This window comes from Gorilla gorilla, chromosome 20, assembly GCF_029281585.2.
Source record: "Gorilla gorilla gorilla isolate KB3781 chromosome 20, NHGRI_mGorGor1-v2.1_pri, whole genome shotgun sequence".
NCBI classification, from domain to species: domain Eukaryota; kingdom Metazoa; phylum Chordata; class Mammalia; order Primates; family Hominidae; genus Gorilla; species Gorilla gorilla.
The window spans coordinates 6820206-6846743 of NC_073244.2; the positions used below are offsets into that span (position 1 = coordinate 6820206).

Sequence of the window (26538 nt, forward strand, 5' to 3'; positions counted from 1 at the left end):
GATCTAGTGGAACCCCCACTTTACAGACGGACGAGTGTAGTCCCAGAGTCTGGACTAAACTAGAGGGAGCCTGGCCAGCCCCGGGGACAGCGGGGACAGAGGGAACTCCTGCAATTCGGAGCTGCGGTATTGCAGCCGGTTATGCAACGTGGGGAGGCAGCCTGGCTCCCCAAAGACAGCGCAGCCTCGTTCCCGGAGGCCGGCCTGCCTGGGACCTGCCGGGCACTCCGCCACCCTACGGTGATGCAGCAAGAGCCGCGCGGTCCCTTTAAGAAACCCGGCTAGGCGAGGCCCTTCTGTGATCCCGCCTCCTCCCTTGGCCCGCGCAGCTCCGACGGAGCAGGTCTGTGAGTGACGGGCAGGTCGCCCAATAGCAGCGGGCAGAGGCAGGGGCGTGCTCCGGCGCTGCTACCTGCGCGGGCAAGCTCAGCGCACTTGGCTTAAGGGGCGGCGCGCTCCCTGCCTGCTGCTGGGCGGAGGGAAGGCGGCAAGAGCTGCGGAGCCCCTGGAAGGTGAGAAGGACTCGGAGAGGGAAGAAGGCCCGAGACTCGAGAATGCGGGGTTGGGGCCGGGAGGGATGCAAGTTCCCTGGGAATTAGGGGGTCCAGCCTCTGACCCTTCCTTTCCTTCCGGTGAATGTTGACGACGGCTGAATTGATCACTGATTCTCAAGGGGGGCATCGGACATCTGGGACCCTTAAGAGGGCCTTTGCCGATCACACACCTGCAGCCCCCTGCCCGTTAGAACTCCTGCACTCCCCCTTGCCCCGTTTTACAAATGGAGAAGCTGAGCCCACTCCCCCAGATCCTAAGTCCCGCTTGATGGAAAGAACCCTGGCGTAAGGGTCTGGGTCTGAGGTCCCAGTTCCGGCCTGGTCACTTTTAGCAACTTCCTGCCCCTCTGTCAGCGTCAGATTCTCCATCTGTGTCAGAGGTGGACCGGCCCAAGGAAAAGAGATCAGGAATCGCTGACTCCAGGAGTCTCTATCCCAGCCCCTTCGCCTGGCTCTTTCTCTGGCTCCCGCGGTCCCTCTGAGCGATCAATGCTACATAAGGTGTGGGCAGAGCTGGGGTCGTGCCTCCAGCTGGGCGACTGCCTGTCTCTCTGGGTGCCTGGGTTTGCTTTCTTGGGCCTCGGTTTCCACTTCTGTAGAGTGGGGTGATAGTCCAGCACTTCCCCTGGGCGTGTGAAATGTCCAGCCCTGCCAATATTCGTTGCTATTATCTTCGGAGAACAGTGAGGGGAAAGGAATCCTTGCCTGGGCTGGGCCAGGCAGGAGGCTGGGGGTCAGGACCTGGAAGAGGCTTCCAGATGAGGCTTGGGGTGGAGCCTGGTGACGAAAGCGTTAAGCCCAAACTCGGTCCCTGGAGGATTAGAGGATGGTCTTTAAGTCCCCAGCTGTCAGCCCTGCTCAGAGCGACAGTCTTGGCAGCCAATCAGATGCGAGGACGGCTGCGGGTTGCGCTCCCATTGGTTTACTCCACCCCTGGGGTAGCGGAGCCTCTTTATCAAGTGACTACTGTTTGCCTCGCTCTAATCAGAGCTTCCAGGAACCCTGCGCTGTGGGATAAAGGAATGAGGTTCAGAAAGGGGCAGGGAGTTGCCCGCAGCCGCACCGCACGTCTTCAGCCCGACCGTTGTCCTGACCTCTCTGTCCCGTCCCCTGCCCAGTCTCACCATGGCCTTCTGGACACAGCTGATGCTGCTGCTCTGGAAGAATTTCATGTATCGCCGGAGACAGCCGGTAACGCCCCAGTGTGAGACCAGGGCCGGGTGGGCAGGCAGCCCCCACTGTCCCCCACCATCTCCCACCTATTCTCCCCCAGGTCCAGCTCCTGGTCGAATTGCTGTGGCCTCTCTTCCTCTTCTTCATCCTGGTGGCTGTTCGCCACTCCCACCCGCCCCTGGAGCACCATGAATGTGAGCCCCCCTCAGGGACCAGGCACTTTGTGTGTGTAGGGGAAGGCAGGTGGCTCACCCGTGCACAGGAATCCCCCGTGCATGTCAGGGAGCCTTCACCAGGCCGCCAATACATGGCATGGGAGTGAGCTCTCCATCGCTGGAGGCATGCAAGCGGTGCCGGGCGACCCGATGGGGGTGGAGTCAGGCAGAGTCCACAGGGCCTCAGCACCAGGCGTCTCCCCGCAGGCCACTTCCCAAACAAGCCACTGCCATCGGCGGGCACCGTGCCCTGGCTCCAGGGTCTCATCTGTAATGTGAACAACACCTGCTTTCCGCAGCTGACACCGGGCGAGGAGCCTGGGCGCCTGAGCAACTTCAACGACTCCCTGTGAGCCAGAGGCAGTGGGTGCGGCCGGCCTGCAAACTCGGGGCTGCAGTGCCGGCCGGAACCCCGCCTCCTGCCCTCTCTCTGTCCCCAGGGTCTCCCGGCTGCTAGCCGATGCCCGCACTGTGCTGGGAGGGGCCAGTGCCCACAGGACGCTGGCTGGCCTAGGGAAGCTGATCGCCACGCTGAGGGCTGCACGCAGCACGGGTGAGGAGGCCGGGGGGCCTCTGGCAGGGCTGAGCTCTGAGCCTCAACTTGCCGGGCCGTGAAATGGGCACAGGGTGGGGGTGGGTGCCTCAGACCAAGGTTCCTCCAGCCCCATGCTCCCGTGCGCTCCTCCCCCAGCCCAGCCTCAACCAACCAAGCAGTCTCCACTGGAACCACCCATGCTGGATGTCGCGGAGCTGCTGACGTCACTGCTGCGCACGGTAGGGTGTTGGGGCGGGACCGCGCTGACTTCCTGGGACACTGCACTGGGGATGTCCTGGCACTGCCCCACCCCGGGCCAAGGACCTCCCGTTCCAGGCATCCAGGCTGTCCCTGGTCCCTGCGGTGATGCTGCTTGTCCTGTCTGGGCCGCCAGACAGAGTGTGTCTGACCCAGTGAGGAAGACTCGTCTGTGAGATCTCGAATGAGTCCCTTTGCCTCTCAGAGCCTCAGTTTCCCTATTTGTAAAGTGGGGGCTATGATAGTATGGTCTGCCTGGGAACTGGCCAGAGCGCTGGACCCCTAGTGAGTGCTCAAAGTCATTGTCACCCTTGTGGTCTTTCTCCCCAGGAATCCCTGGGGTTGGTACTGGGCCGAGCCCAGGAGCCCTTGCACAGCTTGTTGGAGGCAGCTGAGGACCTGGCCCAGGAGGTACGAGGTCCCACTCATCCTCAACCCCCATGGAGGCAACGTTGGCAGGCAGCCTGCGCCGGGAGGGTCTGGGGCAGCCCGGGCACTTCCCTTGGGTGGGTTTTCAGGAGAATTAGACAGCGAGAGGGAGAGGCTGCCCCTGGCCCAGTGCCCTGCCCTGGTTAGGGCTTGGAGGTGGGATCATTGCCAGCTCTGTCTGGTAACCTCTCTCTAGCTCCTGGCGCTGCGCAGCCTGGTGGAGCTTCAGGCACTGCTGCGGAGACCCCGAGGGACCAGTGGCCCCCTGGAGTTGCTGTCAGAGGCCCTCTGCAGTGCCAGGGGACCTAGCAGCACGGTGGGCCCCTCCCTCAACTGGTACGAGGCTAGTGACCTGATGGAGCTGGTGGGGCAGGAGCCAGAATCGGCCCTGCCAGACAGCAGCCTGAGTGAGTGACTGACCTCGGTTTCCCCTCTTGGGAAGTGGAACTCTGGGCAGGGGGGCAGGGCCTCATGGCACCCCCATCCCAGGCCCCGCCTGCTCGGAGCTGATTGGAGCCCTGGACAGCCACTCGCTGTCCCGCCTGCTCTGGAGACGCCTGAAGCCTCTGATCCTCGGGAAGCTACTCTTTGCACCAGATACACCTTTTACCCGGAAGCTCATGGCCCAGGTGGGGGCAGCCTGGATGCTGGGGTGGGAGGGTGGTGGCCAGAGCCCATCCAGTACCCTCAGTCCAGGTGGGCCAGGGCCAGGCCGGAGGGTCACGGAAACTGTTTGAAGAAGTAGGAGTTAGCCGATGGAGGGGGATCAGCTTGTGCGGAGGATCAGAGGCACATGCAGGAGCAAGGCAGAGGGGGCAGGGGGTGGGCAGGGGTCCTCAGAGGAGGAGAGGGTCATCAGTGGAGGGGGGGTGCTGTCCACAGGTGAACCGGACCTTCGAGGAGCTCGCCCTGCTGAGGGATGTCCGGGAGGTGTGGGAGATGCTGGGACCCCGGATCTTCACCTTCATGAACGACAGTTCCAATGTGGCCATGCTGCAGGTGTGCGGGGGTGCTGGGGAGATAGGATGTGGCTCCCTGGTGAGGAGGGTAGACAGGCCCGGTGGATGGGAAGGTGGGCTCCATGCAGACCCCCACTTTTTTTTTTTTTTTTGAGATGGAGTCTCGCTCTGCCGCCCAAGCTGGAGTGCAGTGGCGTGATCTCGACTCACTGCAACCTCCACCTCCCGGGTTCAGGCGATTCTCCTGTCTCACCCTCTGAGTAGCTGGGACTACAGGCGCCCACCACCACGCCCGGATGATTTTTTTTTTATTTTTAGTAGAGACGGGGTTTAACCATGTTAGCCAGGATGGTCTCAATCTCCTGACCTCGTGATCCACCCGCCTCGGCCTCCCAAAGTGCTGGGATTACAGGCGTGAACTACCACGCCCTGCTTTTTTTTTTTTTTTTTTTTTTAAGAGATGGAGTCTCACTCTGTTGCCCAGGCTGGACTGCAGTGGCGAGATCTTGGCTCACTGCAACCTCCGCCTCCTGGATTCAAGCAATTCTCCTGCTTCAGCCTCACAAGTAACTGGGATTACAGGCATGCGCCACCACTCCCGGCTACTTTTTGTATTTTTAGTAGAGATGGGCTTTCACCATGTTGGCCAGGCTGGTCTCGAACTCCTGACCTCAGGTGATCCACCCGCCTCGCCTCCCAAAGTGCTGGGATTACAGGCATGAGCCACTGTGCCCGACCCAGACTCTCACTTTCACCTGCGCCCCCCAGCGGCTCCTGCAGATGCAGGATGAAGGAAGAAGGCAGCCCAGACCTGGAGGCCGGGAGCACATGGAGGCCCTGCGATCTTTTCTGGACCCTGGGAGCGGTGGCTACAGCTGGCAGGACGCACACGCTGATGTGGGGCGCCTGGTGGGCACGCTGGGCCGAGTGACGGAGGTGAGGGCCCGTCCACCTGCGGGGTCTGTTTCAGTGGGGAGGGCAGGTCCCATCCTAGTGTTCCCACCCTGGTGTTCCCAGGGGGAGGCGGGCCCGGCCCTAGTAAGAGCCTGGGATTTGTAGAGATCTCAGGAGGGAGCCGGCCGTGGGCCTACGAGGGGAAAACATGGCCCAGCCCCGAGGTCCAGGGGGAGGAGCCGAGTGGTCTAGGAGGCAGGCGGACCCCAGCGCCTAGGACTCGCGCCCGCATCCCACAGTGCCTGTCCTTGGACAAGCTGGAGGCGGCACCCTCAGAGGCAGCCCTGGTGTCGCGCGCCCTGCAACTGCTCGCGGAACATCGATTCTGGGCCGGCATCGTCTTCTTGGGACCTGAGGACTCTTCAGACCCCACAGAGCACCCAACCCCAGACCTGGGCCCCGGCCACGTGCGCATCAAAATCCGCATGGACATTGACGTGGTCACGAGGACCAATAAGATCAGGGACAGGTCAGGCGAGGGAGGGGGCGGGGGGCATGAGGGACTGGGCGGGGCCAAGAGCGTGGTGGGTGGGGCCAGGCAGCATTCAGCCTATTGGAGACCATGATAGACAGGATCTGGGCTGTATCAACAGTGGTATGGTAGCCAGAGCCCGGGGCTCCTTAGACCAATAGGGGCCCGTGATAGGCGGGGCCTAGGTGCATGAGGGGCGTGGCCATGGGCCTGAGATAAGATGAGAGCAGGTATAGGTTGAGGGCAATGGTGGGCGGAGCCAGGTGTATTATTAGGTCCCTGGAATAAGGGTGGAGCTAAAATTGCACCGGGCGCTGAGCGCAGTAGATCCTGCCTGTTATCTCAGAACTTTGGGAGGCCAAAGTGGGAGAATCTCTTGAGGACAGGTATTCGAGACTAGCCTGGGCAACATAATGAGACCGCCTCCCCCCCGCCCCCCTCCCCCACCAACCTCACGAAAATATCTTTAAAAATTAGCCAGGTGAGGCCGGGCGCGGTGGCTCACGCCTGTAATCCCAGCACTTTGGGAGGCCGAGGCGGGCAGATCACGAGGTCAGGAGATCAAGACCATCCTGACTAACTCGGTGAAACCCCGTCTCTACTAAAAATACAAAAATTAGCTGGCGGGCGCCTGTCGTCCCAGCTACCCAGGAGGCTGAGGCAGGAGAATCGCTTGAACCCGGGAGGCGGAGGTTGCAGTGAGCCAAGATGGCGCCACTGCACTCCAGCCTGGGCGATAGAGCGAGACTCCGTCTCAAACAAATGAATAAATAAATAAAATTAGCCAGGCGACTTGGGAGGCCGAGCTGGGGGGATCGTTTGATCCCGGGAGGTCAAGGCTGCAGTGAGCTATGATTGCAGCTCTTGACTCCAGCCTGGACGACAGAGCAAGACCCTGCCAAAGAAAAAAGTTATTCAGGGTGGGGACCCGGGAGTTTCTAGCCCTTCCCTACAACCGGCCGCCATGCCCCTCCCGCAGGTTTTGGGACCCTGGCCCAGCCGCGGACCCCCTGACCGACCTGCGCTACGTGTGGGGCGGCTTCGTGTACCTGCAGGACCTGGTGGAGCGTGCAGCCGTCCGCGTGCTCAGCGGCGCCAACCCCCGGGCCGGCCTCTACCTGCAGCAGATGCCCTATCCGTGCTATGTGGACGACGTGTGAGCTCTGGCACCCCTACCCGCTCTTCCCCGCGGCGGGAAGGTCCCGGGTGTGGGGGTGGGCCCGGGCTCTGTTGGGAACCTTCCTGTGGTCCAGGCTGCGAACTTTGCACCTTTACACCACTCCACGTGACCTGCTGCAGTGGGAGGAGCAGGGGACTCTGAGGGTCTGGGGGCCCCCGGCGCAGGGACAGCCTGGCCTGCACTGATGCCTGAGAGCCAAAGGCTGGCTGGATCAGGGTCCAAGGAACAGGGAGGCAAATCTTCCCGCCTTGAGATCCCGGGACACGAACCAGTCGTGCCAGATGGTGGGCGGAGCGGGGGTCTGCGGAGGGTCTCCAGCCTCCACCCCAGCCGTCCCCACCCCAGGTTCCTGCGTGTGCTGAGCCGGTCGCTGCCGCTCTTCCTGACGCTGGCCTGGATCTACTCCGTGACACTGACGGTGAAGGCCGTGGTGCGGGAGAAGGAGACGCGGCTGCGGGACACCATGCGCGCCATGGGGCTCAGCCGCGCGGTGCTCTGGCTAGGCTGGTTCCTCAGCTGCCTCGGGCCCTTCCTGCTCAGCGCCGCGCTGCTGGTTCTGGTGCTCAAGGTGGGTGCGCCTCGGCCTGCCCGGCTGCAGAATGGGTGCGCTAGAGGGTGACAGGCAGGGGCGGCCCCATGTGGGTGCGCGTCCCCAGGTCAATCCAGGAGCTGGACCCTGAGCTCCTGTTGCCTCCCACAGCTGGGGGACATCCTCCCCTACAGCCACCCGGGCGTAGTCTTCCTGTTCTTGGCAGCCTTCGCGGTGGCCACGGTGACCCAGAGCTTCCTGCTCAGCGCCTTCTTCTCCCGCGCCAACCTGGCTGCGGCCTGCGGCGGCCTGGCCTACTTCTGCCTCTACCTGCCCTACGTGCTGTGTGTGGCTTGGCGGGACCGGCTGCCCGCGGGTGGCCGCGTGGCCGCGGTGAGAGCCGGGTCTGGCGTGGATGGGGGACGCCCCCCGCATCGGCTGCTCACTGACCGCCCGCTTTTCCGCAGAGCCTGCTGTCGCCCGTGGCCTTCGGCTTCGGCTGCGAGAGCCTGGCTCTGCTGGAGGAGCAGGGCGAGGGCGCGCAGTGGCACAACGTGGGCACCCGGCCTACGGCAGACGTCTTCAGCCTGGCCCAGGTCTCTGGCCTTCTGCTGCTGGACGCGGCGCTCTACGGCCTCGCCACCTGGTACCTGGAAGCTGTGTGCCCAGGTGGGCCGTAGGGGGCGGGGCTCGGGGCCGGGTCGCACCTGCTTTGCGGGAGGCTGAGCTAGGGGTGTGGCCTCCAGGCCGTTTGGGGGTGGGGGGCGGCTTATTCCCTTGGAGAGAAGGCGGGGCTTCCTGGCACACGCATGCAGGTGGCTGCATTGGAGGGGCGGGGCCTGAGGCAGGTGGGCGGGGTTTCTTGGCCGCCTCATACCTGGACGCCCTGATTCCAGGTGTATGGCCAGAAGCTGGCACAGTCGCCGGGCGCTGTGGCTCACGCTTGTAATCCCAGCACTTTGGGAGGCCAAGGCAGGAGAATCGCTTGAGCCCAGGAGTTTGAGACCAGGCTGGGCAATATAGTGAGACCTCAACAGTACAAAAAGTTAGCGGGCATGGTGGCACGCTGGGCGTGGTGGCACGCTCCTGTAGTCCCAGCTACTCGGGAGGATGGCGTGGGAGGATCACTTGAGCCCAGGAGGTTGAGGCTGCTGTGAGCCGTGATCGCACCAGCCTGGGCAAGAGTGAGACCTCCATCTCTAAAAAAAAAAAAAAAAAAAAAAAAAAAAAAAAAGCTGCCTGGGCGCGGTGGCTCACGCCTGTAACCCCAGCACTTTGGGAGGCCGAGGCGGGCGGGTCATCTGAGGTCGGGATTTCGAGACCAGCCTGACCAACATGGAGAAACCCCGTCTCTACTAAAAATACAAAATTAGCTGGGTGTAGTGGCGGGTGCCTGTTTCCTAGCTACTTGGAAGGCAGAGGCAGGAGAAATGCTTGAATCCCGGAGGCGGAGGTTGCGGTGAGTCGAGATGGCGCCACTGCACTCCAGCCTGGGCAACAAGAGTGAAACTCAGTCTCAAAAAAAAAAAAAAAAAAAACAAGGCCGGGCACGGTGGCTCACGCCTGCTTTCCCAGCACTTTGAGAGGCCGAGGTGGGCAGATCACGAGGTCAGGAGATGGAGACCATCCTGGCTAACACGGTGAAACCCCGTCTCTCCTAAAAATACAAAAAATTAGCCGGGCGTGGTGGTGGGCGCCTGTAGTCCCAGCTACTCAGGAGGCTGAGGCAGGAGAATGACGTGAATCGGGGAGGCGGAGCTTGCAGTGAGTCAAAATCGTGCCACTGCACTCCAGCCTGGGCAACAGAGCCAGAGTCCTTCTCCAAACAAACAAACAAACAAACAAAACAGCCAAAAAAAAAGCCTGGTACACTCCTGGGGGGTGGGCTAAGCAATAACCCGCGCCCCTCCCCGCAGGCCAGTACGGGATCCCTGAACCATGGAATTTTCCTTTTCGGAGGAGCTACTGGTGTGGACCTCAGCCCCCCAAGAGTCCAGCCCCTTGCCCCACCCCGCTGGACCCAAAAGGTGAGGCCCTACGAGGCTTAATAGCTGGTTGTCCACATATGCCCAGTTCCCCCCCAAAACGAGATTCCACAGATGCCAATGACAATGACCTGGACACCCCAACCCTCACACCTGCCCTGAAGACACTGTGGTCCCCAAGCTCCCCCAGCTTTTATAGGCCCCGGCCCAGCAGGTCCCAGATTCCACAGCCCAGCTCTGAGGGACTTGCAGGCCCCAGGACCTCCATGACCTCCATGGCTGAGTCCACCCCGTCTCTGCAGTGCTGGTGGAAGAGGCACCGCCCGGCCTGAGTCCTGGCGTCTCCGTTCGCGGCCTGGAGAAGCGCTTTCCTGGCAGCCCACAGCCAGCCCTGCGGGGGCTCAGCCTGGACTTCTACCAGGGCCACATCACCGCCTTCCTGGGCCACAACGGGGCCGGCAAGACCACCACCCTGTGAGCCCCCAACCACTCCCTCCCCGTGAGCCCCCCCACTCCCTCCCCGTGAGCCCCCCCACCACTCCCTCCCCGTGAGGCCCCCCCACTCCCTCCCCGTGAACCCCCCACCGCTCCCTCCCTGTGAGCCGCCCAAACCACTCCCTCCCTGTGAGCCCCACCACTCCCTCCCTGTAAGCCCCCCACCACTTCCTCCCTGTGAGCTCCCTGTGAGGCCCCCAACCACTCCCTCTCCGTGAGCCCCCCCACTCCCTCCCTGTGAGCTGCCCCCACTCCCTCCCTGTGAACCCCCCACCACTCCCTCCCTGTGAACCCCCCACCGCTCCCTCCCTGTGAGCCGCCCAAACCACTCCCTCCCTGTGAACCCCCCACCACTCCCTCCCCGTGAGGCCCCCCCACTCCCTCCCCGTAAGCCCCCCCATCACTCCCTCCCCGTGAGGCCCCCCCACTCCCTCCCCGTAAGCCCCCCCACCACTTCCTCCCTGTGAGCTCCCTGTAAGCCCCCCCACCACTCCCTCCCCGTGAGGCCCCCCACCGCTCTCTCCCTGTGAACCCCCCACCACTCCCTCCCTGTGAGCCGCCCAAACCACTCCCTCCCTGTGAGCCCCCCACCACTTCCTCCCTGTGAGCCCCACCACTCCCTCCCTGTGAGCCCCCCACCACTTCCTCCCTGTGAGCTCCCTGTGAGGCCCCCGACCAGTCCCTCCCTGTGAGCAGTAATGGCGCCACTGCACACCAGCTTGGGCAACGGAGTGAGACCCTGTCTCAAAATAAATAGGCCGGGAGTGGTGGCTCACACCTGTAATCCCAGCACCTCGGCAAGCCGAGGTGGGAGGATTGCCTGAGGTCAGAGTTTGAGACACAGCCTGGCCAATATGGCAAAACCATCTCTACTAAAAATACAAAAATTAGCCGGGTGTGATGGTGGCGTGCACCTGTAATCCCAGCTACTCAGGAGGCTGAGGCAGGAGAACTGCTTGAACCCTGGAGGCGGAGGTTGCAGTGAGCCGAGACTGTGCCGTTGCACTCCAGCCTGGGCAACAGAGTGAGACTCTGTCACAAAAAAATAAAAATAAACAAATAAATAAAAATAAGGCTATCACAGGGTTTTGGATGTAGCATTTAATAGGTGCTCTGTGGCCAGGCGTGGTGGCTCAGGCCTGCAATCCCAGCACTTTGGGGGGCCGAGGCGGGTGGATCACGAGGTCAGGAGATTGAGATCATCCTGGCTAACATGGTGAAACCCCGTCTCTACTAAAAATGCAAAAAAATTAGCCAGACGTGGTGGTGGGCGCCTGTAGTCCCAGCTACTCGGGAGGCTGAGGCAGGAGAGTGGTGTGAACCCGGGAGGTGGAGCTTGCAGTGAGCCGAGATCGTTCCGCTGCACTCCAGCCTGGGGAACAGAGCGAGACTCCGTCTCAAAAATAATAATAATAATAATAAATAATTAAAATTTTTTTAAAAATAGAAATTAAAAATAGATGCTCTGTAACTGCTGGTGCACTCTGTGAAGGGGGCTGCTCTGAGACCCTCCATCCACAGGTCCATCTTGAGTGGCCTCTTCCCACCCAGTGGTGGCTCTGCCTTCATCCTGGGCCACGACGTCCGCTCCAGCATGGCCGCCATCCGGCCCCACCTGGGCGTCTGTCCCCAGTACAACGTGCTGTTTGACATGTGCGTTTCGGCAGGCCCAGAGTGCAGCGGTGGGAAGGGACTGGACGCCCTCTGGGACTCTGTCTGCCATGTGGGTCACTCTACTCTGTGCACTGGCCGCAGGCTGACTGTGGATGAGCACGTCTGGTTCTATGGACGGCTGAAGGGTCTGAGTGCCGCTGTGGTGGGCCCCGAGCAGGACCGTCTGCTGCAGGATGTGGGGCTGGTCTCCAAGCAGAGTGTGCAGACTCGCCACCTCTCTGGTGAGCCCATCCCCAAGGGAGGTCACCTCACAGGGAGGGGCCTGGGGATTCATCCTGAAGGCAGGGGGAAGCCGGGTACTGAGGTCCACGTGGGTAGGCAACCTTGCCCAAGGCTGGGTGCAACACACTGAGGTCCCTTCCCCATCTCTACCAGGTGGGATGCAACGGAAGCTGTCTGTGGCCATTGCCTTTGTGGGCGGCTCCCAAGTTGTTATCCTGGACGAGCCTACGGCTGGCGTGGATCCTGCTTCCCGCCGCGGTATTTGGGAGCTGCTGCTCAAATACCGAGAAGGTAAGAGCTGGGGATTATGCTCGAGGGGCCAGAAAAGGCTTCTGACAAGGAAGTGCTGGGGATGGGGTTTTGAGGAATGAGTAGGAGTTTGCTACATGTGGACCCCACTTGTTGCTATGGCATTTAGGGGCTGCTGCTCAAATACCGAGACAGTAAGAGTTGGGGGTAGCCAGAGGTTCCCCGGATTCTGTCTGAAGGGCCAGAAAAGGTTTCCAACAAGGAGGTTCTGGGGATGAGGTTTTGAGGGGTGAATAGGAGTTTGCTTCATGGGGCAGACAACTCCTGGCAGAGGCCCCAGCTCAGGCAAAGATCTGGTGGCCTGATGGCAGTTGTGGGTTGGTCCCCCGTGCCTAGGTCGCACGCTGATCCTCTCCACCCACCACCTGGATGAGGCAGAGCTGCTGGGAGACCGTGTGGCCGTGGTGGCAGGCGGCCGCTTGTGCTGCTGTGGCTCCCCACTCTTCCTGCGCCGTCACCTGGGCTCCGGATACTACCTGACGCTGGTGAAGGCCCGCCTGCCCCTGACCACCAATGAGAAGGTGGGGACCGGCCTTCTCCTGACCCCTGACCCCCAGGACTCTGTTCAGCCCTGAAGGCCAAGCCACTTGGTGCCTCTCTGCCCGCAGGCTGACACTGACATGGAGGGCAGTGTGGACACCGGGCAGGAAAAGAAGAATGGCAGCCAGGGCAGCACAGTCGGTGAGGGCTGGGGTGGGAGACCCAAGGCGGGTGGGCAGTGGGGTGGCTGTGCCTTAACTTGAGGAGGAGGAGGGGGAGGGGGAAGAGGAGGAGGAGGAGGAGGAGGAAGCGGCAGAGAAGGATGTGGCGGAGGAAGAGGGGGAGGAGGAGGGGGAGGAGTAAGGGGGGGAGAAGGGGAGGAGTAGGAGGGAGAGGAGGAGGGGGAGGGAGAGGAGGAGGGGAGGGAGAGGAGGAGGGGAAGGGAGAGGAGGAGGGGGAGGAGAAGGGGAGGAGTAGGAGGCCAGCAGAAGGGGAGGAGTAGGAGGGGGAGGAGGAGGGGGAGGGAGAGGAGGAGGGGGAGGTAGAGGAGGAGGGAGGAGAAGGGGAGGAGTAGGAGGGGAGCAGAAGGGGAGGAGTAGGAGGGGGAGGAGGAGGGGGAGGGAGAGGAGGGGGAGGAGAAGGGGAAGAGTAGGAGGGAGAGGAGGGGGAGGAGAAGGGGAGGAGTAGGGAGAGGAGGGGGAGGGAGAGGAAGGGGAGGAGTAGGAGGGAGAGGAGGAGAAGGAGGAGGGGGAGGAGAAGGAGGAGGGGAAGGAGGAGGGGGAGAAGAAGGGGAGGAATAAGGGGGGAGGAGTAAGGGGGAGGGGGAGGAGAAGGGGAGGAGTAAGAGGGAGAGGAGGAGGAGGGAGAGGAGGGGGAGGAGAAGGGGGAGGAGTAGGAGGGAGAGGAGGAGGAGGGAGAGGAGGGGGAGGAGAAGGGGAGGAGGAGGAGAGCACTTGAGAACCTGAGATGATGCCCCCATCCCTGGGCTGAGCTGGAACCATGAGACGAACTTGAACACTGACCGCACCTTTAACCCAACCAGGGCTGAGCCCAGAGACAAACCTACCCCTGACCTCCAACACTAGGTCCAGCACTGCCCTCAAGATCTCTTTTTGTTTGTTTCTGAGTTTTGCTCTGTCGCCCAGGCTGGAGTGCAGTGGTGTGATCTCGGCTCACTGCAACCTCTGCCTCCTGGGTTCAAGCATTTCTCCTCCCTCAGCCTCTCGAGTAGCTGGGATTACAGGTGGGTTCCACCACACCTGGCTAATTTTTGCATTTTTGGTAAAAATGGGGTTTCACCATGTTGGTCAGGCTGGTCTCAAACTCCTGACCTCAGGTGATCTGCCTGCCTCAACCTCCAAAGTGCTGGGATTACAGGCGTGAGCCACTGCGCCCGGCCGCACCTGGCCTACATTCTTAACCCTGATCTCTGTCTGCAGGGACAGTCCCCTCACAGGTCGCCAGTGCTTCTTCCCCAGGGAGACTGGGGTGGGGCGTGAGCTGGGGCTCCCTGAAGCACCCCTTTGCCCACACAGGCACTCCTCAGCTGCTGGCCCTGGTACAGCACTGGGTGCCCGGGGCACGGCTGGTGGAGGAGCTGCCACACGAGCTGGTGCTGGTGCTGCCCTACACGGGTGCCCATGATGGCAGCTTCGCCACACTCTTCCGAGAGCTAGACACGCGGCTGGCAGAGCTGAGGCTCACTGGCTACGGGATCTCCGACACCAGCCTCGAGGAGGTGTGAGGCCTGGGTGGTGGTGAGGTGGGGCCAGGAGGAGGGCTGCCTGGAGGAGGTGGTGTTTTGAAGGATGAATAGTGTGTTTACGAGCAGCAAGGACATTCAGGGAGGAGGCATGGCACATGAGGAGCTCTGGTGGCTCAGATGTCCCTTGGGAAGGCCTGGGGGACCCATGGTGTAGGAGGGGTGGGGGGCTCACAAGCCCCCAGTTCTCCCTGTCGGTGTCCAGTCTCTGAGTCCCTGCTTGTCTCCCCAGATCTTCCTGAAGGTGGTGGAGGAGTGTGCTGCGGACACAGATATGGAGGGTGCGGCCGCAGCTCCCTGACCCCTGACCCCAGTCCAGAGTGGGACCAGAGGCCAGGTCCCCATCCCTGGCTTAGTCTGGCCCAAGGCATAGCCTTTACCCCTATACCTGATTCCTGATCCCCCAATCCGTGACCCTCAACTTTGACCCTGACTCCTGATGGCCCTGCAGATGGCAGCTGCGGGCAGCACCTACGCACAGGCATTGCTGGCCTAGACGTAACCCTGCGGCTCAAGATGCCGCCAGAGGAGACAGCGCTGGAGAACGGGGAACCAGGTAAGTCCTCCCCAGTGGCCCTGGGGTCCTCCCAGCCACCCCCCCTCCCCCCCACAGCAGCATGAGCACTGACCCTCTCATCCCTCACAGCTGGGTTAGCCCCAGAGACTGACCAGGGCTCTGGGCCAGACGCCGTGGGCCGGGTACAGGGCTGGGCACTGACCCGCCAGCAGCTCCAGGCCCTGCTTCTCAAGCGCTTCCTCCTTGCCCGCCGCAGCCGCCGCGGCCTGTTCGCCCAGGTGAGGAGGGCTAGCACCAGGGAGTCGCATGGGAGTCCCTGAGTTCCCTACCCTGGCCGTCCACTCAGTGGCCTAATCCAAACCCTTACCCCCGTGTGTATTCCCAACCCGAAGCACATTTATTGAGGGCACTGGGGAGCCATGGGTGGTTGTAGAGCAGGAGCAGGGACAGGTGCAAGCAAGCCTGGAGGGTGGATGGAAGCAGCAGCTGATGGGCTGGTCCCCCAGATCGTGCTGCCTGCCCTCTTTGTGGGCCTGGCCCTCGTGTTCAGCCTCATCGTGCCTCCTTTCGGGCACTACCCGGCTCTGCGGCTCAGTCCCACCATGTACGGTGCTCAGGTGTCCTTCTTCAGGTGGGTGCAGAAGGAAGGGGCTGGTGGCAGGAAGACTAGGGACCTGGGGGTACAGCCCTGACCCTACATCTCCCCTCACACACAGTGAGGACGCCCCAGGGGACCCTGGACGTGCCCGGCTGCTCAAGGCGCTGCTGGAGGAGGCAGGACTGGAGGAGCCCCCAGTGCAGCATAGCTCCCACAGGTGAGGGCATCTTGTTGGCCTGGACCTTTCCCCTCTCTGGCCTCAGTTTTCCCATCTGGTCCCTGGCCAGGGAGCCTCAGGGGGCACCTGGAGCATCCCCTGTGCCTACCTGGGAGCTGGGAGCCTCTGTGGCTCCAGGAGCCCCCAGAAGCTGGTTGCCCACAGACCTTCACCTTGACCCTGCAGCACCCTTGAGCGTGCACAGCCAATTGTCTGCAGGTTCTCGGCGCCAGAAGTTCCTGCTGAAGTGGCCAAGGTCTTGGCCAGTGGCAACTGGACCCCAGAGTCTCCGTCCCCAGCCTGCCAGTGTAGCCGGCCCAGTGCCCGGCGCCTGCTGCCCGACTGCCCGGCTGCAGCTGGTGGTCCCCCTCCACCCCAGGCAGTGACCGGCTCTGGGGAAGTGGTTCAGAACCTGACAGGCCGGAACCTGTCTGACTTCCTGGTCAAGACCTACCCGCGCCTGGTGCGCCAGGGGTGAGCCATGCCCTGGGACTCAGTTTCCCTGGCTATAGTGTGGGTCCTTGGGTTGCTGGGGCTGGTGTGGTCCTGGAGGAGGAAGTGGAGGGGTTGGATGCCCAGCTTGGGGCTACGGGCTGGGAGTCTCGCGTACCTTCCTTTCCTGTTTTTTTTTTTTTTTTTTTTTTTTTGAGATGGAGTCTCCCTCTGTTGCCCAGGCTGGAGTGCAGAGGTGTGATCTCAGCTCATTGCAACTTCCACCTCCCAGTTTCAAGCAATTCTCCTCCCTCAGCCTCCCGAGTAGCTGGGATTACAGGTGCCCACCACCACTCCCGGCTAATTTTTGTATTTTTAGTAGAGATGGGGTTTCACCGTGTTGCCAGGCTGGTCTCGAACTCCTGACCTCAGGTGATCCACCCGCCTTGGCCTCCCAAAGTGTTGGGATTACAGGCAGGAGCCACCGCGCCCGGCTTTCTTTCCTGTTTTTGTCCACCCTTGACTCTGCGGGCCCCTCTCACCATCTCTCTGTCCCGCATCCCTGTCTGCCTGTGTCTCTGCCCATCTCTCCCACAGCCTGAAGACTAAGAAGTGGGTGAATGAGGTCAGGTGAGGAGGGGTCTAGCTTGGGGTCCCCTGCCCCAGTTCCACTCCCATGCCCTCTGCCTGCCCCCCTGGGAGCTCTCCCGGCCCCCCGGCCCTCAGCTCCCCTTCCCTGCCTGCACGGCCCCACAGGTATGGAGGCTTCTCGCTGGGGGGCCGAGACCCAGGCCTGCCCTCGGGCCAAGAGTTGGGCCGCTCAGTGGAGGAGTTGTGGGCGCTGCTGACTCCCCTGCCTGGCGGGACCCTCGACCGTGTCCTGAAAAACCTCACAGCCTGGGCTCACAGCCTGGATGCTCAGGACAGTCTCAAGGTGGGAACTGGGGGGGCAGGTGGGCGTCCTGTCACAGCAAGGTCCAACCCCATTGCTCTGACCCTGTGACCTTGACCCCCACCCAGATCTGGTTCAACAACAAAGGCTGGCACTCCATGGTGGCCTTTGTCAACCGAGCCAGCAACGCAATCCTCCGTGCTCACCTGCCCCCAGGCCTGGCCCGCCATGCCCACAGCATCACCACACTCAACCACCCCTTGAACCTCACCAAGGAGCAGCTGTCTGAGGCCGCACTGTGAGTCCCTCCACCCTGCATGTCCTGCCCTGCATGTCCTACCCTGCCTCCATTTCTCTGTCGTTTGGGGTGGTGGGAGCTGGATTTGAACCCTGACACACTTTTGCTTTATAAATGGGGGATAGAAACTGTTCCTCTGCTCCCTAAGCCAGGAAAATGGGACCTCCTCAGGCTCAGCGGGCCCCAGCCTCCCCCACACATCCTCGTCCCACCAACCTTTATCCTGCCTGAGACCTGTGCAACCTCTGCTGCCAAATCCCAGGCACCCTCATCCCTAAATTGCCCCTGCCATCTCTGCCACTGCTGACTGCCCCATAGACCTTTGTCCCATCAATGGCGTGTTCAGCTCTGCTCTGAGCAACCCATGCACCCTCACCCTACAACAGCCCTCATGTCCTCACCTCCAGGATGGCCTCCTCAGTGGACGTCCTCGTCTCCATCTGTGTGGTCTTTGCCATGTCCTTCGTCCCGGCCAGCTTCACTCTTGTCCTCATTGAGGAGCGAGTCACCCGAGCCAAGCACCTGCAGCTCATGGGGGGCCTGTCCCCCACCCTCTACTGGCTTGGCAACTTTCTCTGGGACATGGTGCGGGGGCTGCTTGGATGGGTGGGGGCCCAGCCACTGCTTGCCACTGCCCTCTCTGGCCCCTTGTAGGCAGGGGCTTGTCCAAGATGGCCTGGGTAAAGTCTTGAGGATTGTGGGAGACTTTGTGCCTTCCTACTCAAAAAGCAAGGAGGTCAGGGTGGGAACAGGGCTGAGGGTGGCAGTGCCCACCTCTTTATGCTGATAAAGGTAACTGCCATCTCCAATGCAGTGTAACTACTTGGTGCCAGCGTGCATCGTGGTGCTCATCTTTCTGGCCTTCCAGCAGAGGGCATATGTGGCCCCTGCCAACCTGCCTGCTCTCCTGCTGTTGCTACTACTGTATGGGTGAGGCCCCCAGTCCCTCAGGGCCTATTCTTACTGACCCCTTACTGCCTTCCCCATTAATGCTGCTGAGATAGAACTCTGCAGTGACTCCCAAGGAGAGGATATGGAGGTCTGAGGTGATGCCATGTGTGATCCAATTCAGTGGTGTGCCAAGGTGGCCTTAAAAGCTCATCTTATCCTGACTCATATTAGTAGAGGTCTAAGGCAGCCCATGCCTGTAATTCCAGTACTTTGGGAGGCCGAGGCAGGAGAACTGCTTGTGGCCAGGAGTTTGAGACCAGCCTGGGCAACACAGAGAGACCCACCTCTAAAAAAGAAAGAAAGAGAGAGAAAGAGAAAGAGAGAAAGAAAAAAAAACCCAGAAATGTGCTTTGGGTGAAAATGTCAAGGTCTAAGGCAGAGAAGATGGGAATGGAGATTTTTATTCCTCTCAGGGCTTCTCAGTCTGAGTGGTTACTCCAGTGACTCCTATTGTCCCTTCAGCTGGTCGATCACACCGCTCATGTACCCAGCCTCCTTCTTCTTCTCCGTGCCCAGCACAGCCTATGTGGTGCTCACCTGCATAAACCTCTTTATTGGCATCAATGGAAGCATGGCCACCTTTGTGCTTGAGCTCTTCTCTGATCAGGTGGGGCACCACGAGGCTGGGGCTTGGGCTGGGTTGGGTCGTTGGACTCAGCCCCTGACCAACATCCCTCTCCCACCCTTGAGCAGAAGCTGCAGGAGGTGAGCCGGATCTTGAAACAGGTCTTCCTTATCTTCCCCCACTTCTGCTTGGGCCAGGGACTCATTGACATGGTGCGGAACCAGGCCATGGCTGATGCCTTTGAGCGCTTGGGTGAGAACTTCCTGTCAGGTGGGGCCATGGCTACAGATAGCTAGCACCCTTGGAGACCTAGAGTTAATTATACAGAGTGGAGAAAAACAGCCCCCCAGGGAAACAGCCAGGGTTCTTAGGTGGCCCTAAGGTTGGGCCAAGTTGGAGGTACAAGAAAGCAGCCATAAAAAGCTAATTCTGTCTTAGATTACATCACAAGAGGCCTCTTCTGTTTTCTATGCCAATTAGACTCCAGCTGAGTGGTCTATCCAATTTGTGTTCCTTTCCCTTAAGAATCCAGAGTGACATGGATGGAGAAGGGGCCAGAAACCAAGACTCTCATGGACCCAGTCCCTCCTTTCTATATCCACAGGAGACAGGCAGTTCCAGTCACCCCTGCGCTGGGAGGTGGTCGGCAAGAACCTCTTGGCCATGGTGATACAGGGGCCCCTCTTCCTTCTCTTCACACTACTGCTGCAGCACCGAAGCCAACTCCTGCCACAGTTAGTGAGGTCTACGGAGAGGGTGGCAGGGGCCAAGGACCTACTTTAGGCCCACAGATATTCTGTCCCCAGGCCCAGGGTGAGGTCCCTGCCACTCCTGGGAGAGGAGGATGAGGATGTAGCCCGTGAACGGGAGCGGGTGGTGCAAGGAGCCACCCAGGGGGACGTGTTGGTGCTGAGGAACTTGACCAAGGTAGGTGTGGTCAGGTCAACTGCTGGGTGGGGGGTGCTCCCACTGGCCCACTCACCTTTCTGAAGGACCTGCACTCTCCCAGGTATACCGCGGGCAGAGGATGCCAGCTGTTGACCGCTTGTGCCTGGGGATTCCCCCTGGTGAGGTGAGTCCGGGGTGGAGGCCAGGTGCAGGGACAGTGAGTGGCTGCCCTACTGCATGCCCTGCCCATCATCCTTTACTGAACACCTACTGTGTGCCCAAGGCCCTTTATTGAACAACTACTGTGCATCCACCACCTTTTATTGGGCACCTACTGTGTGCCAATATTTGTGCTCCTATTTTTATTTTATTTTTATTTATTTATTTATTTATTTATTTGAGATGGAGTCTCACTCTGTTACCTAGGCTGGAGAGCAGTGGTGGGATCTCGGCTCACTGCAAGCTCCACCTCCCAGGTTCATGCCATTCTCCTGCCTCAGCCTCCCGAGTAGCTGGGACTACAGGCGCCCACCACCACGCCTGGCTAATTGTTTTTGTATTTTAAGCAGAGACGGGGTTTCACCATGTTAGCCAGGATGGTCTCCATCTCCTGACCTCGTGATCCACCCACCTCAGCCTCCCAGAGTGCTGGGATTACAAGCGTGAGCCACCACACCCGGCCTATTTTATCTTTTTTTAGAGACGGAGTCTCGCTCTGTCGCCCAGGCTGGAGTGCAGTGGTGAGATCTCGGCTCACTACAAGCTCCGCCTCCTGGGTTCACACCATTTTCCTGCCTCAGCCTCCCAAGTAGCTGGGACTGCAGGCGCCTGCCATCACGCCTGGCTAATTTTTGTATTTTTAGTAGAGACAGGGCTTCACCATGTTAGCCAGGATGGTCTCGATCTCCTGACCTCGTGATCCACCCGCCTCAGCCTCCCAAAGTGCTGGGATTACAGGCGTGAGCCACTGCGTCCGGCCTGTGCATTTATCGTGAGCCAACAAAACCTCATTAAGCACCTACTGCATGCTTACCTCTATTAAACACACACTGTGCTCACTAAAGAGGTGTACTGAATACTTTTGTGTCCATCAACGTTTATCAAATACCAATAGAATTTATTGGACCCCTATTGTATACACATCTACATCAAGCACTTGCTCACAGCCAACATTTATCAGGCACCTGCTTTGTACCAGTTTGCATTCAACCACCTACTACGTGCAAATGTATTTGCTGTGTGCCACTTATTGGCCACCTACTAGGGCTGGTACACATCTGCAGACAAGTGCTGTTTGTTAGCACACATTGCAGTGTATATATATATATTTTTTTTTTTTTTTCATTTTTTCTTTTGAGATGGAGTCTCACTGTCACCCAGCTTGGTGTGCAATGGTGTAATCTTGGCTCACGGTAACCTCCGCCTCCCAGGTTCAATCAATTCTCCAGCCTCAGCCTCCCGAGTAGCTGGGACCACAGGCACACGCCGCCATGCCCAGCTGATTTTTGTATTTTTTAGTAGAGACGGGGTTTCACCATGTTGGCCAGGCTGGTCTTGCACTCCTGACCTCAAATGATCCACCCGCCTTGGCCTCCCAAAGTTCTGGGATCACAGGTGTGAGCCACCATGCCCGGCCTTTGTTTTTTTCTTTTTTTTTTTTTTTTTGAGACAAAGTCTCGCTCTGCCACCCAGGCTGGAGTGCAATGGCACGATCTCGGCTCACTGCAACCTCTGCCTCCCAGGTTCAGGCGATTCTCCTGCCTCAGCCTCCTGAGTAGCTGGGATTACAGGCGCCCGCCACCACAACCGGCTAATTTTTGTATTTTTAGTAGAGATGGGGTTTCACAATGTTGGTCAGGCTGATCTTGAACTCTTGACCTCAGGTGATCTGCCCACCTCGGCTTCCCAAAGTGCTGGGGTTACAGGTGTGAGCCACTGGGCCTGGCCCACAGTATATCTTTACTAAGCACCTACTGTGTGCTGGCCAACCTCTCTACCTTAGGCTGACTGTGCACCTAGCCTAAGTACACACAGTGTGCCAGGAAACATATGGAGAGCTCATGCCCTGATATTTGTTCAGCACTGCTGCACACGACCTTTATAGGGTACCCACTGTGTGCCAAAAGCCATTCCCTGCTAAGTGACAGTTTTATGCCTCGCTACATACCCCAATATCTGCCCAGCTCCCCCAGGGCCCCACCCACGGCCTTCCATGTGGACACTCAGAAATCAGAGGTGCTGAGGCCAGGCGTGGTGGCTCACACCTGTAACCCCAGCACTTTGGGAGGCCAAGGTGGGAGGATCACTTGAGATCAGGAGTTCGAGACCAGCCTGGCCAACATGCCAAAACCCCGTCTCTACTAAAAATAGAAAAATTAGCCGGGCTTGGTGGCACACGCCTGTAGTCCCAGCTACTCCGGAGCCTGAGACAGAGAATTGCTTGAACTCAGCAGGTGGAGGTTGCAGTGGGCCGAGATCGTGCCATTGCCCTTCAGCCGGGGTGACAAAGCAAAGCTCTGTCTCAAAAAAAAAAAAAAAAAAAAGAGGCTGGGTGCAGTGGCTCACGCCTGTAATCCCAGCACTTTAGGAGTTCAAGGCAGGTGGATCACGAGATCAAGAGATCGAGACCATCCTGGCCAACATGGTGAAACCCCATCTCTACTAAAAAAAATACAAAAATTAGCTGGGCATGGTGGCAGGCGTCTGTAGCCCCAGCTACTTGGGAGGCTAAGGCAGGAGAATTGCTTGAACCCGGGAGGCAGAGGTTGCAGTGAGCCAAGATCGCACCACTGCAGTCCAGCCTGGGAAACAAGAGCAAAACTTGGTCTCAAAAAAAAAAAAAAAGAAATCAGAGATGCTGGAACCAGGGCCTGGGGCCTCACTGAGCACCATCTGTGGGCATCCCTGTAGTGTTTTGGGCTGCTGGGTGTGAACGGAGCAGGGAAAACGTCCACGTTTCGCATGGTGACGGGGGACACATTGGCCAGCAGGGGCGAGGCTGTGCTGGCAGGCCACAGGTGAGGGGTGCCAGGTAGGGTCGGGGTGGGGCAGGGTTGGCCCTGACGTCCTTGTTCTTCCCCACCCGTCCACCTCCAGTGCATGGACTGGGCTCACTGTCCCACACCTGCATGGTCTCTGAGACCCCTGCACCCCTACATCCCACACGTGGACCAGGCCCTGAGACACCCCTGTCCCTTATCAGCGTGGCCCTGGATGGGTGGGCCCTGAGACCCCTGTGTTAGCCACCAGTATGGTCAGGGACTAGCCAGCTCTCTGAGCCCCCGGCGCCCCCATCCCCAGCGTGGCCCGGGAACCCAGTGCTGCGCACCTCAGCATGGGATACTGCCCTCAATCCGATGCCATCTTTGAGCTGCTGACGGGCCGCGAGCACCTGGAGCTGCTTGCGCGCCTGCGCGGTGTCCCGGAGGCCCAGGTTGCCCAGGTGAGCCCACTTTGTCCCCACCGCTCTCACCTCCCAGGGCCCACCCGACCCAGGCCATGCCCCTAAAGCCTGGCCCAATCCCGCACTCTCTTGCCTTGGCTCCATCCCTGCCCCTGCCCCCAGACCGTGCTTCCTTCCCCTATACCTCTGTCCCCCATCCTGGTCCAACAGGGATGTGGCTAGCCCGCCTCTTTGCCCCGCCCCACCAAGTTCCAACATTCTCATTGGTCCACCCACCCTTTCTTCCGCTGCACGTTGCCCCTCTCTCCTTGAGTCTTCCTGCTGTGGCCCTGCCCACTTGCTCCTCTTCTGCCTACCCCCTAGGGCTTCGCACCTTTCTCGGTGGGTTCACGGTCACCTTCTCACTCTGGCCGTTCCCAGTTTGCAGCCCTTTCACTGCCTCTTCCATCTGCTTGGGGGTCTTGTCTTTGCCCTGGCCCGCCCCACCCTCACACTGTCCCACCCCATGCCCTTTCTGGCCCTGCCCCATACCCATGCTGGCTCCACCCACACCATGGCCCCGCCCCATACTCATGCTGGCTCCACCCACACCACGGCCCCACCCCATACTCATGCTGTCTCCACCCACACCATGGCCCCGCCCCATCCCCATGCTGCCTCCACCACACCATGGCCCCGCCCCATACCCATGCTGGCTCCACCCACACCATGGCCCCACCCCATATTCATGCTGGCTCCACCCACACCATGGCCCCGCCCCACACCCATGCTGGCTCCACCACACCATGGCCCCGCCCCATACCCATGCTGGCTCCACCCACACCATGGCCCCACCCCATACTCATGCTGTCTCTACCCACACCATGGCCCCGCCCCATACCGGCTCCACCCACACCATGGCCCCGCCCCATACCCATCCCAGCTCCACCCATGCCATGGCCCAGCCCAATACCCATCCCAGCTCCACCCATCCCATGGCCCCGCCCCATACTCATGCTGTCTCCACCCACACCATGGCCCCGCCCCATACTCATATTGGCCCTGCCACATATCCATGCTGGCTCTACCCACACCATGGCCCCGCCCCATACCCATGCTGGCCCCACTCACACTATGGCCCCGCCCCATATCCATGCTGCCTCCACCACACCATGGCCCCGCCCCATACCCATGCTGCCCCCACCACACTATGTCTCTGTCCCATTCTCACATTTGCCCTGCCCCATGCCCATTGTGCCCCTGCTCCACACTCAATGCTGGCCCCGCCACACTGTGGCCCTGCCCCATACTCATCAATATGAGTCCCCATGCCCACTCTGGCCCCACCCCACAGACCGCTGGCTCGGGCCTGGCGCGTCTGGGACTCTCATTGTACGCAGACCGGCCTGCAGGCACCTACAGCGGAGGGAACAAACGCAAGCTGGCGACGGCCGTGGCGCTGGTTGGGGATCCAGCCGTGGTGTTTCTGGTGCGTGGGGGCGGTGCCTGGGTGGGGTGGGGCCTGCGACGGAGGCGGGGCCTTGCTTATGGGATCTTCCGTGCTCCCCAGGACGAGCCAACCACAGGCATGGACCCCAGCGCGCGGCGCTTCCTCTGGAACAGCCTTTTGGCCGTGGTGCGGGAGGGCCGTTCAGTGATGCTCACCTCCCACAGGTGGGCCGGGCTCTGATGCCCTGGGCTGTGGTTAAGGCGATCCAGGCCTGGAGAGAGAGCCCCAAAGCACAAGGCCACAGGGGATGGCGGGTCCTGGCCCTAGTGGGGCGAGGGCTCCAGGCCCCGGGGTGTAAGGACACACACAGGTGGGACACGGCGCCGGGATCAGAACGGTCTGGGGAAGAGTGGGGAGATGTCCACACCAGAAGGGTGGTCCAGGCCGGGGGAAGCAGGCAGTGTGGCGCCAGGCACAGGTGGCCGTGGCCTCACGGAGCTCGTGGTGCCGGGTCCCGACAGCATGGAGGAGTGTGAAGCGCTCTGCTCGCGCCTGGCCATCATGGTGAATGGGCGGTTCCGCTGCCTGGGCAGCCCGCAACATCTCAAGGGCAGGTGAGCCGAGGGGGGCCTCCAGGCAGGTGTGGGGTGAGGGTGGACACGTAGGTAGGCTCAGGGGAGAGGCCAGACATAGAGCCGGGTGAGGAAAGTTTGGCTCCAACTGGAGAGATGGCCAAGGCTTTAGATTGTCCTGCAGGGGTGACTGAGGGGGCGAGACAGGCTGGGGTGTGCTGGGGGCGCAGGACCAGGAGGCGTGAGCCGGGGGCTCTGGGTGGATTTAGAAGACATAATCAGGTGTGCGTTGGAGTAGGTGCAGCCTGGAGAGGTGAGGGTGGGTTGATGGGTGGAGTTAGGGGAGGGCCTGGTTAGTGGGCGGGGCCATAGGAAAGTGGGGTGGGGGTATTTATTGTGTGGGCGGGGTAGAGTGCAAGGGCGAAAGAGGAGTGTCCAAGTGGGGTGATAGCTTCGAGAGCAACCTGGGCAACCTAGGGAGACCCCATCTCTATAAAAAATTTAAAAATTAGCTGGACATGGTGTGTGCCTGTGGTCTCAGCTACGCGGGCGGGGGGTGGCGGGGGACTGAGATGGGAGGACCACCTGATCGCTAGGGTAGTACAAGTATGGGGCGGGGCCAGAGAGTATTAGGGGCTGGAGAGTGAGCTGAGGTGGGACCTGGGAAAGGCCGGATCCGGTAGCCCTGGCCCCACTCACTGCAGATTCGCGGCCGGTCACACACTGACCCTGCGGGTGCCCGCCGCAAGGTCCCAGCCGGCAGCGGCCTTCGTGGCGGCCCAGTTCCCTGGGGCGGAGCTGCGCGAGGCACATGGAGGCCGCCTGCGCTTCCAGCTGCCGCCGGGAGGGCGCTGCGCCCTGGCGCGCGTCTTTGGAGAGCTGGCGGTGCACGGCGCAGAGCACAGCGTGGAGGACTTTTCCGTGAGCCAGACGATGCTGGAGGAGGTGATCACGGCGCCGGGGTCGGGCTGGGGGAGGCAGGCTGGGGGCCAGGCCCGTGGGCTGACCGTCCCTCTTGTCCCCTCTGGGCTGCCCACCGCTAGGTATTCTTGTACTTCTCCAAGGACCAGGGGAAGGACGAGGACACCGAAGAGCAGAAGGAGGCAGGAGTGGGAGTGGACCCCGCGCCAGGCCTGCAGCACCCCAAACGCATCAGCCAGTTCCTCGATGACCGTAGCACTGCCGAGACTGTGCTCTGAGCCTCCCTCCCCTGCGGGGCCGCGGGGAGGCCCTGGGAATGGCAAGGGCAAGGTAGAGTGCCTAGGAGCCCTGGACTCAGGCTGGCAGAGGGGCTTGCCCTGGAGAAAATAAAGAGAAGGCTGGAGGGAAGCCGTGGTGTGCATGTGTGTCCTTGAGCCAGGCTGCACACATGTCCACACAGCTGCCTGCACATGTGTCTGGATATGGCTGGCCCCTTGCAAGCTGAGTGTGCACATATGGGCCAAGTGGCGATTCGTAGGACACAGGTGTGAGCGTGCCTACAGATGACCGGATCCCAGCTGTAAATGCCTCTGTGGCCAGCCCAGGAGTTGGGGATGTGAGTGCGGGCCTCATAAGGGCCTGGTCACCGTCCCTGTCCCCACGTCCCTGC

General features: G+C 60.6%; 1 protein-coding gene across 13 annotated transcripts; it reads left to right on the forward strand.

Annotated features, from left to right (window-relative positions):
• The first annotated feature begins 373 nt into the window (after positions 1-373).
• ABCA7 (ATP binding cassette subfamily A member 7) lies at positions 374-26276 on the forward strand. Of its 13 annotated transcripts, none has more exons than XM_055371016.2 (48): positions 377-512; positions 909-1055; positions 1543-1745; positions 1828-1921; positions 2150-2291; positions 2383-2495; positions 2634-2716; positions 3066-3146; positions 3361-3571; positions 3654-3793; positions 4047-4163; positions 4892-5059; positions 5317-5546; positions 6529-6705; positions 7075-7297; positions 7430-7651; positions 7726-7927; positions 9175-9285; positions 9546-9717; positions 11260-11391; positions 11494-11633; positions 11788-11925; positions 12280-12464; positions 12552-12624; positions 13959-14161; positions 14418-14466; positions 14637-14741; positions 14832-14980; positions 15209-15333; positions 15419-15517; positions 15737-15991; positions 16547-16579; positions 16706-16883; positions 16970-17139; positions 17547-17724; positions 17954-18069; positions 18553-18697; positions 18784-18907; positions 19260-19389; positions 19447-19582; positions 19665-19727; positions 22454-22560; positions 22844-22985; positions 24280-24414; positions 24496-24599; positions 24897-24989; positions 25652-25892; positions 25991-26276. In XM_055371016.2, exons 3-48 carry the CDS (start codon positions 1680-1682, stop codon positions 26144-26146), a joined length of 6456 nt encoding a protein of 2151 aa, XP_055226991.1. In that variant the 5' UTR covers positions 377-512; positions 909-1055; positions 1543-1679; the 3' UTR covers positions 26147-26276. The 13 variants fall into 13 exon arrangements, 11 of the variants coding, with proteins under 11 accessions (XP_055226993.1, XP_063558016.1, XP_055226995.1 ...); XM_063701947.1 differs by having other exon boundaries at positions 379-512; positions 19462-19582; XM_055371018.2 differs by lacking the exon at positions 909-1055 and having other exon boundaries at positions 375-512; positions 18607-18697.
• The last annotated feature ends 262 nt before the right edge of the window (positions 26277-26538 follow it).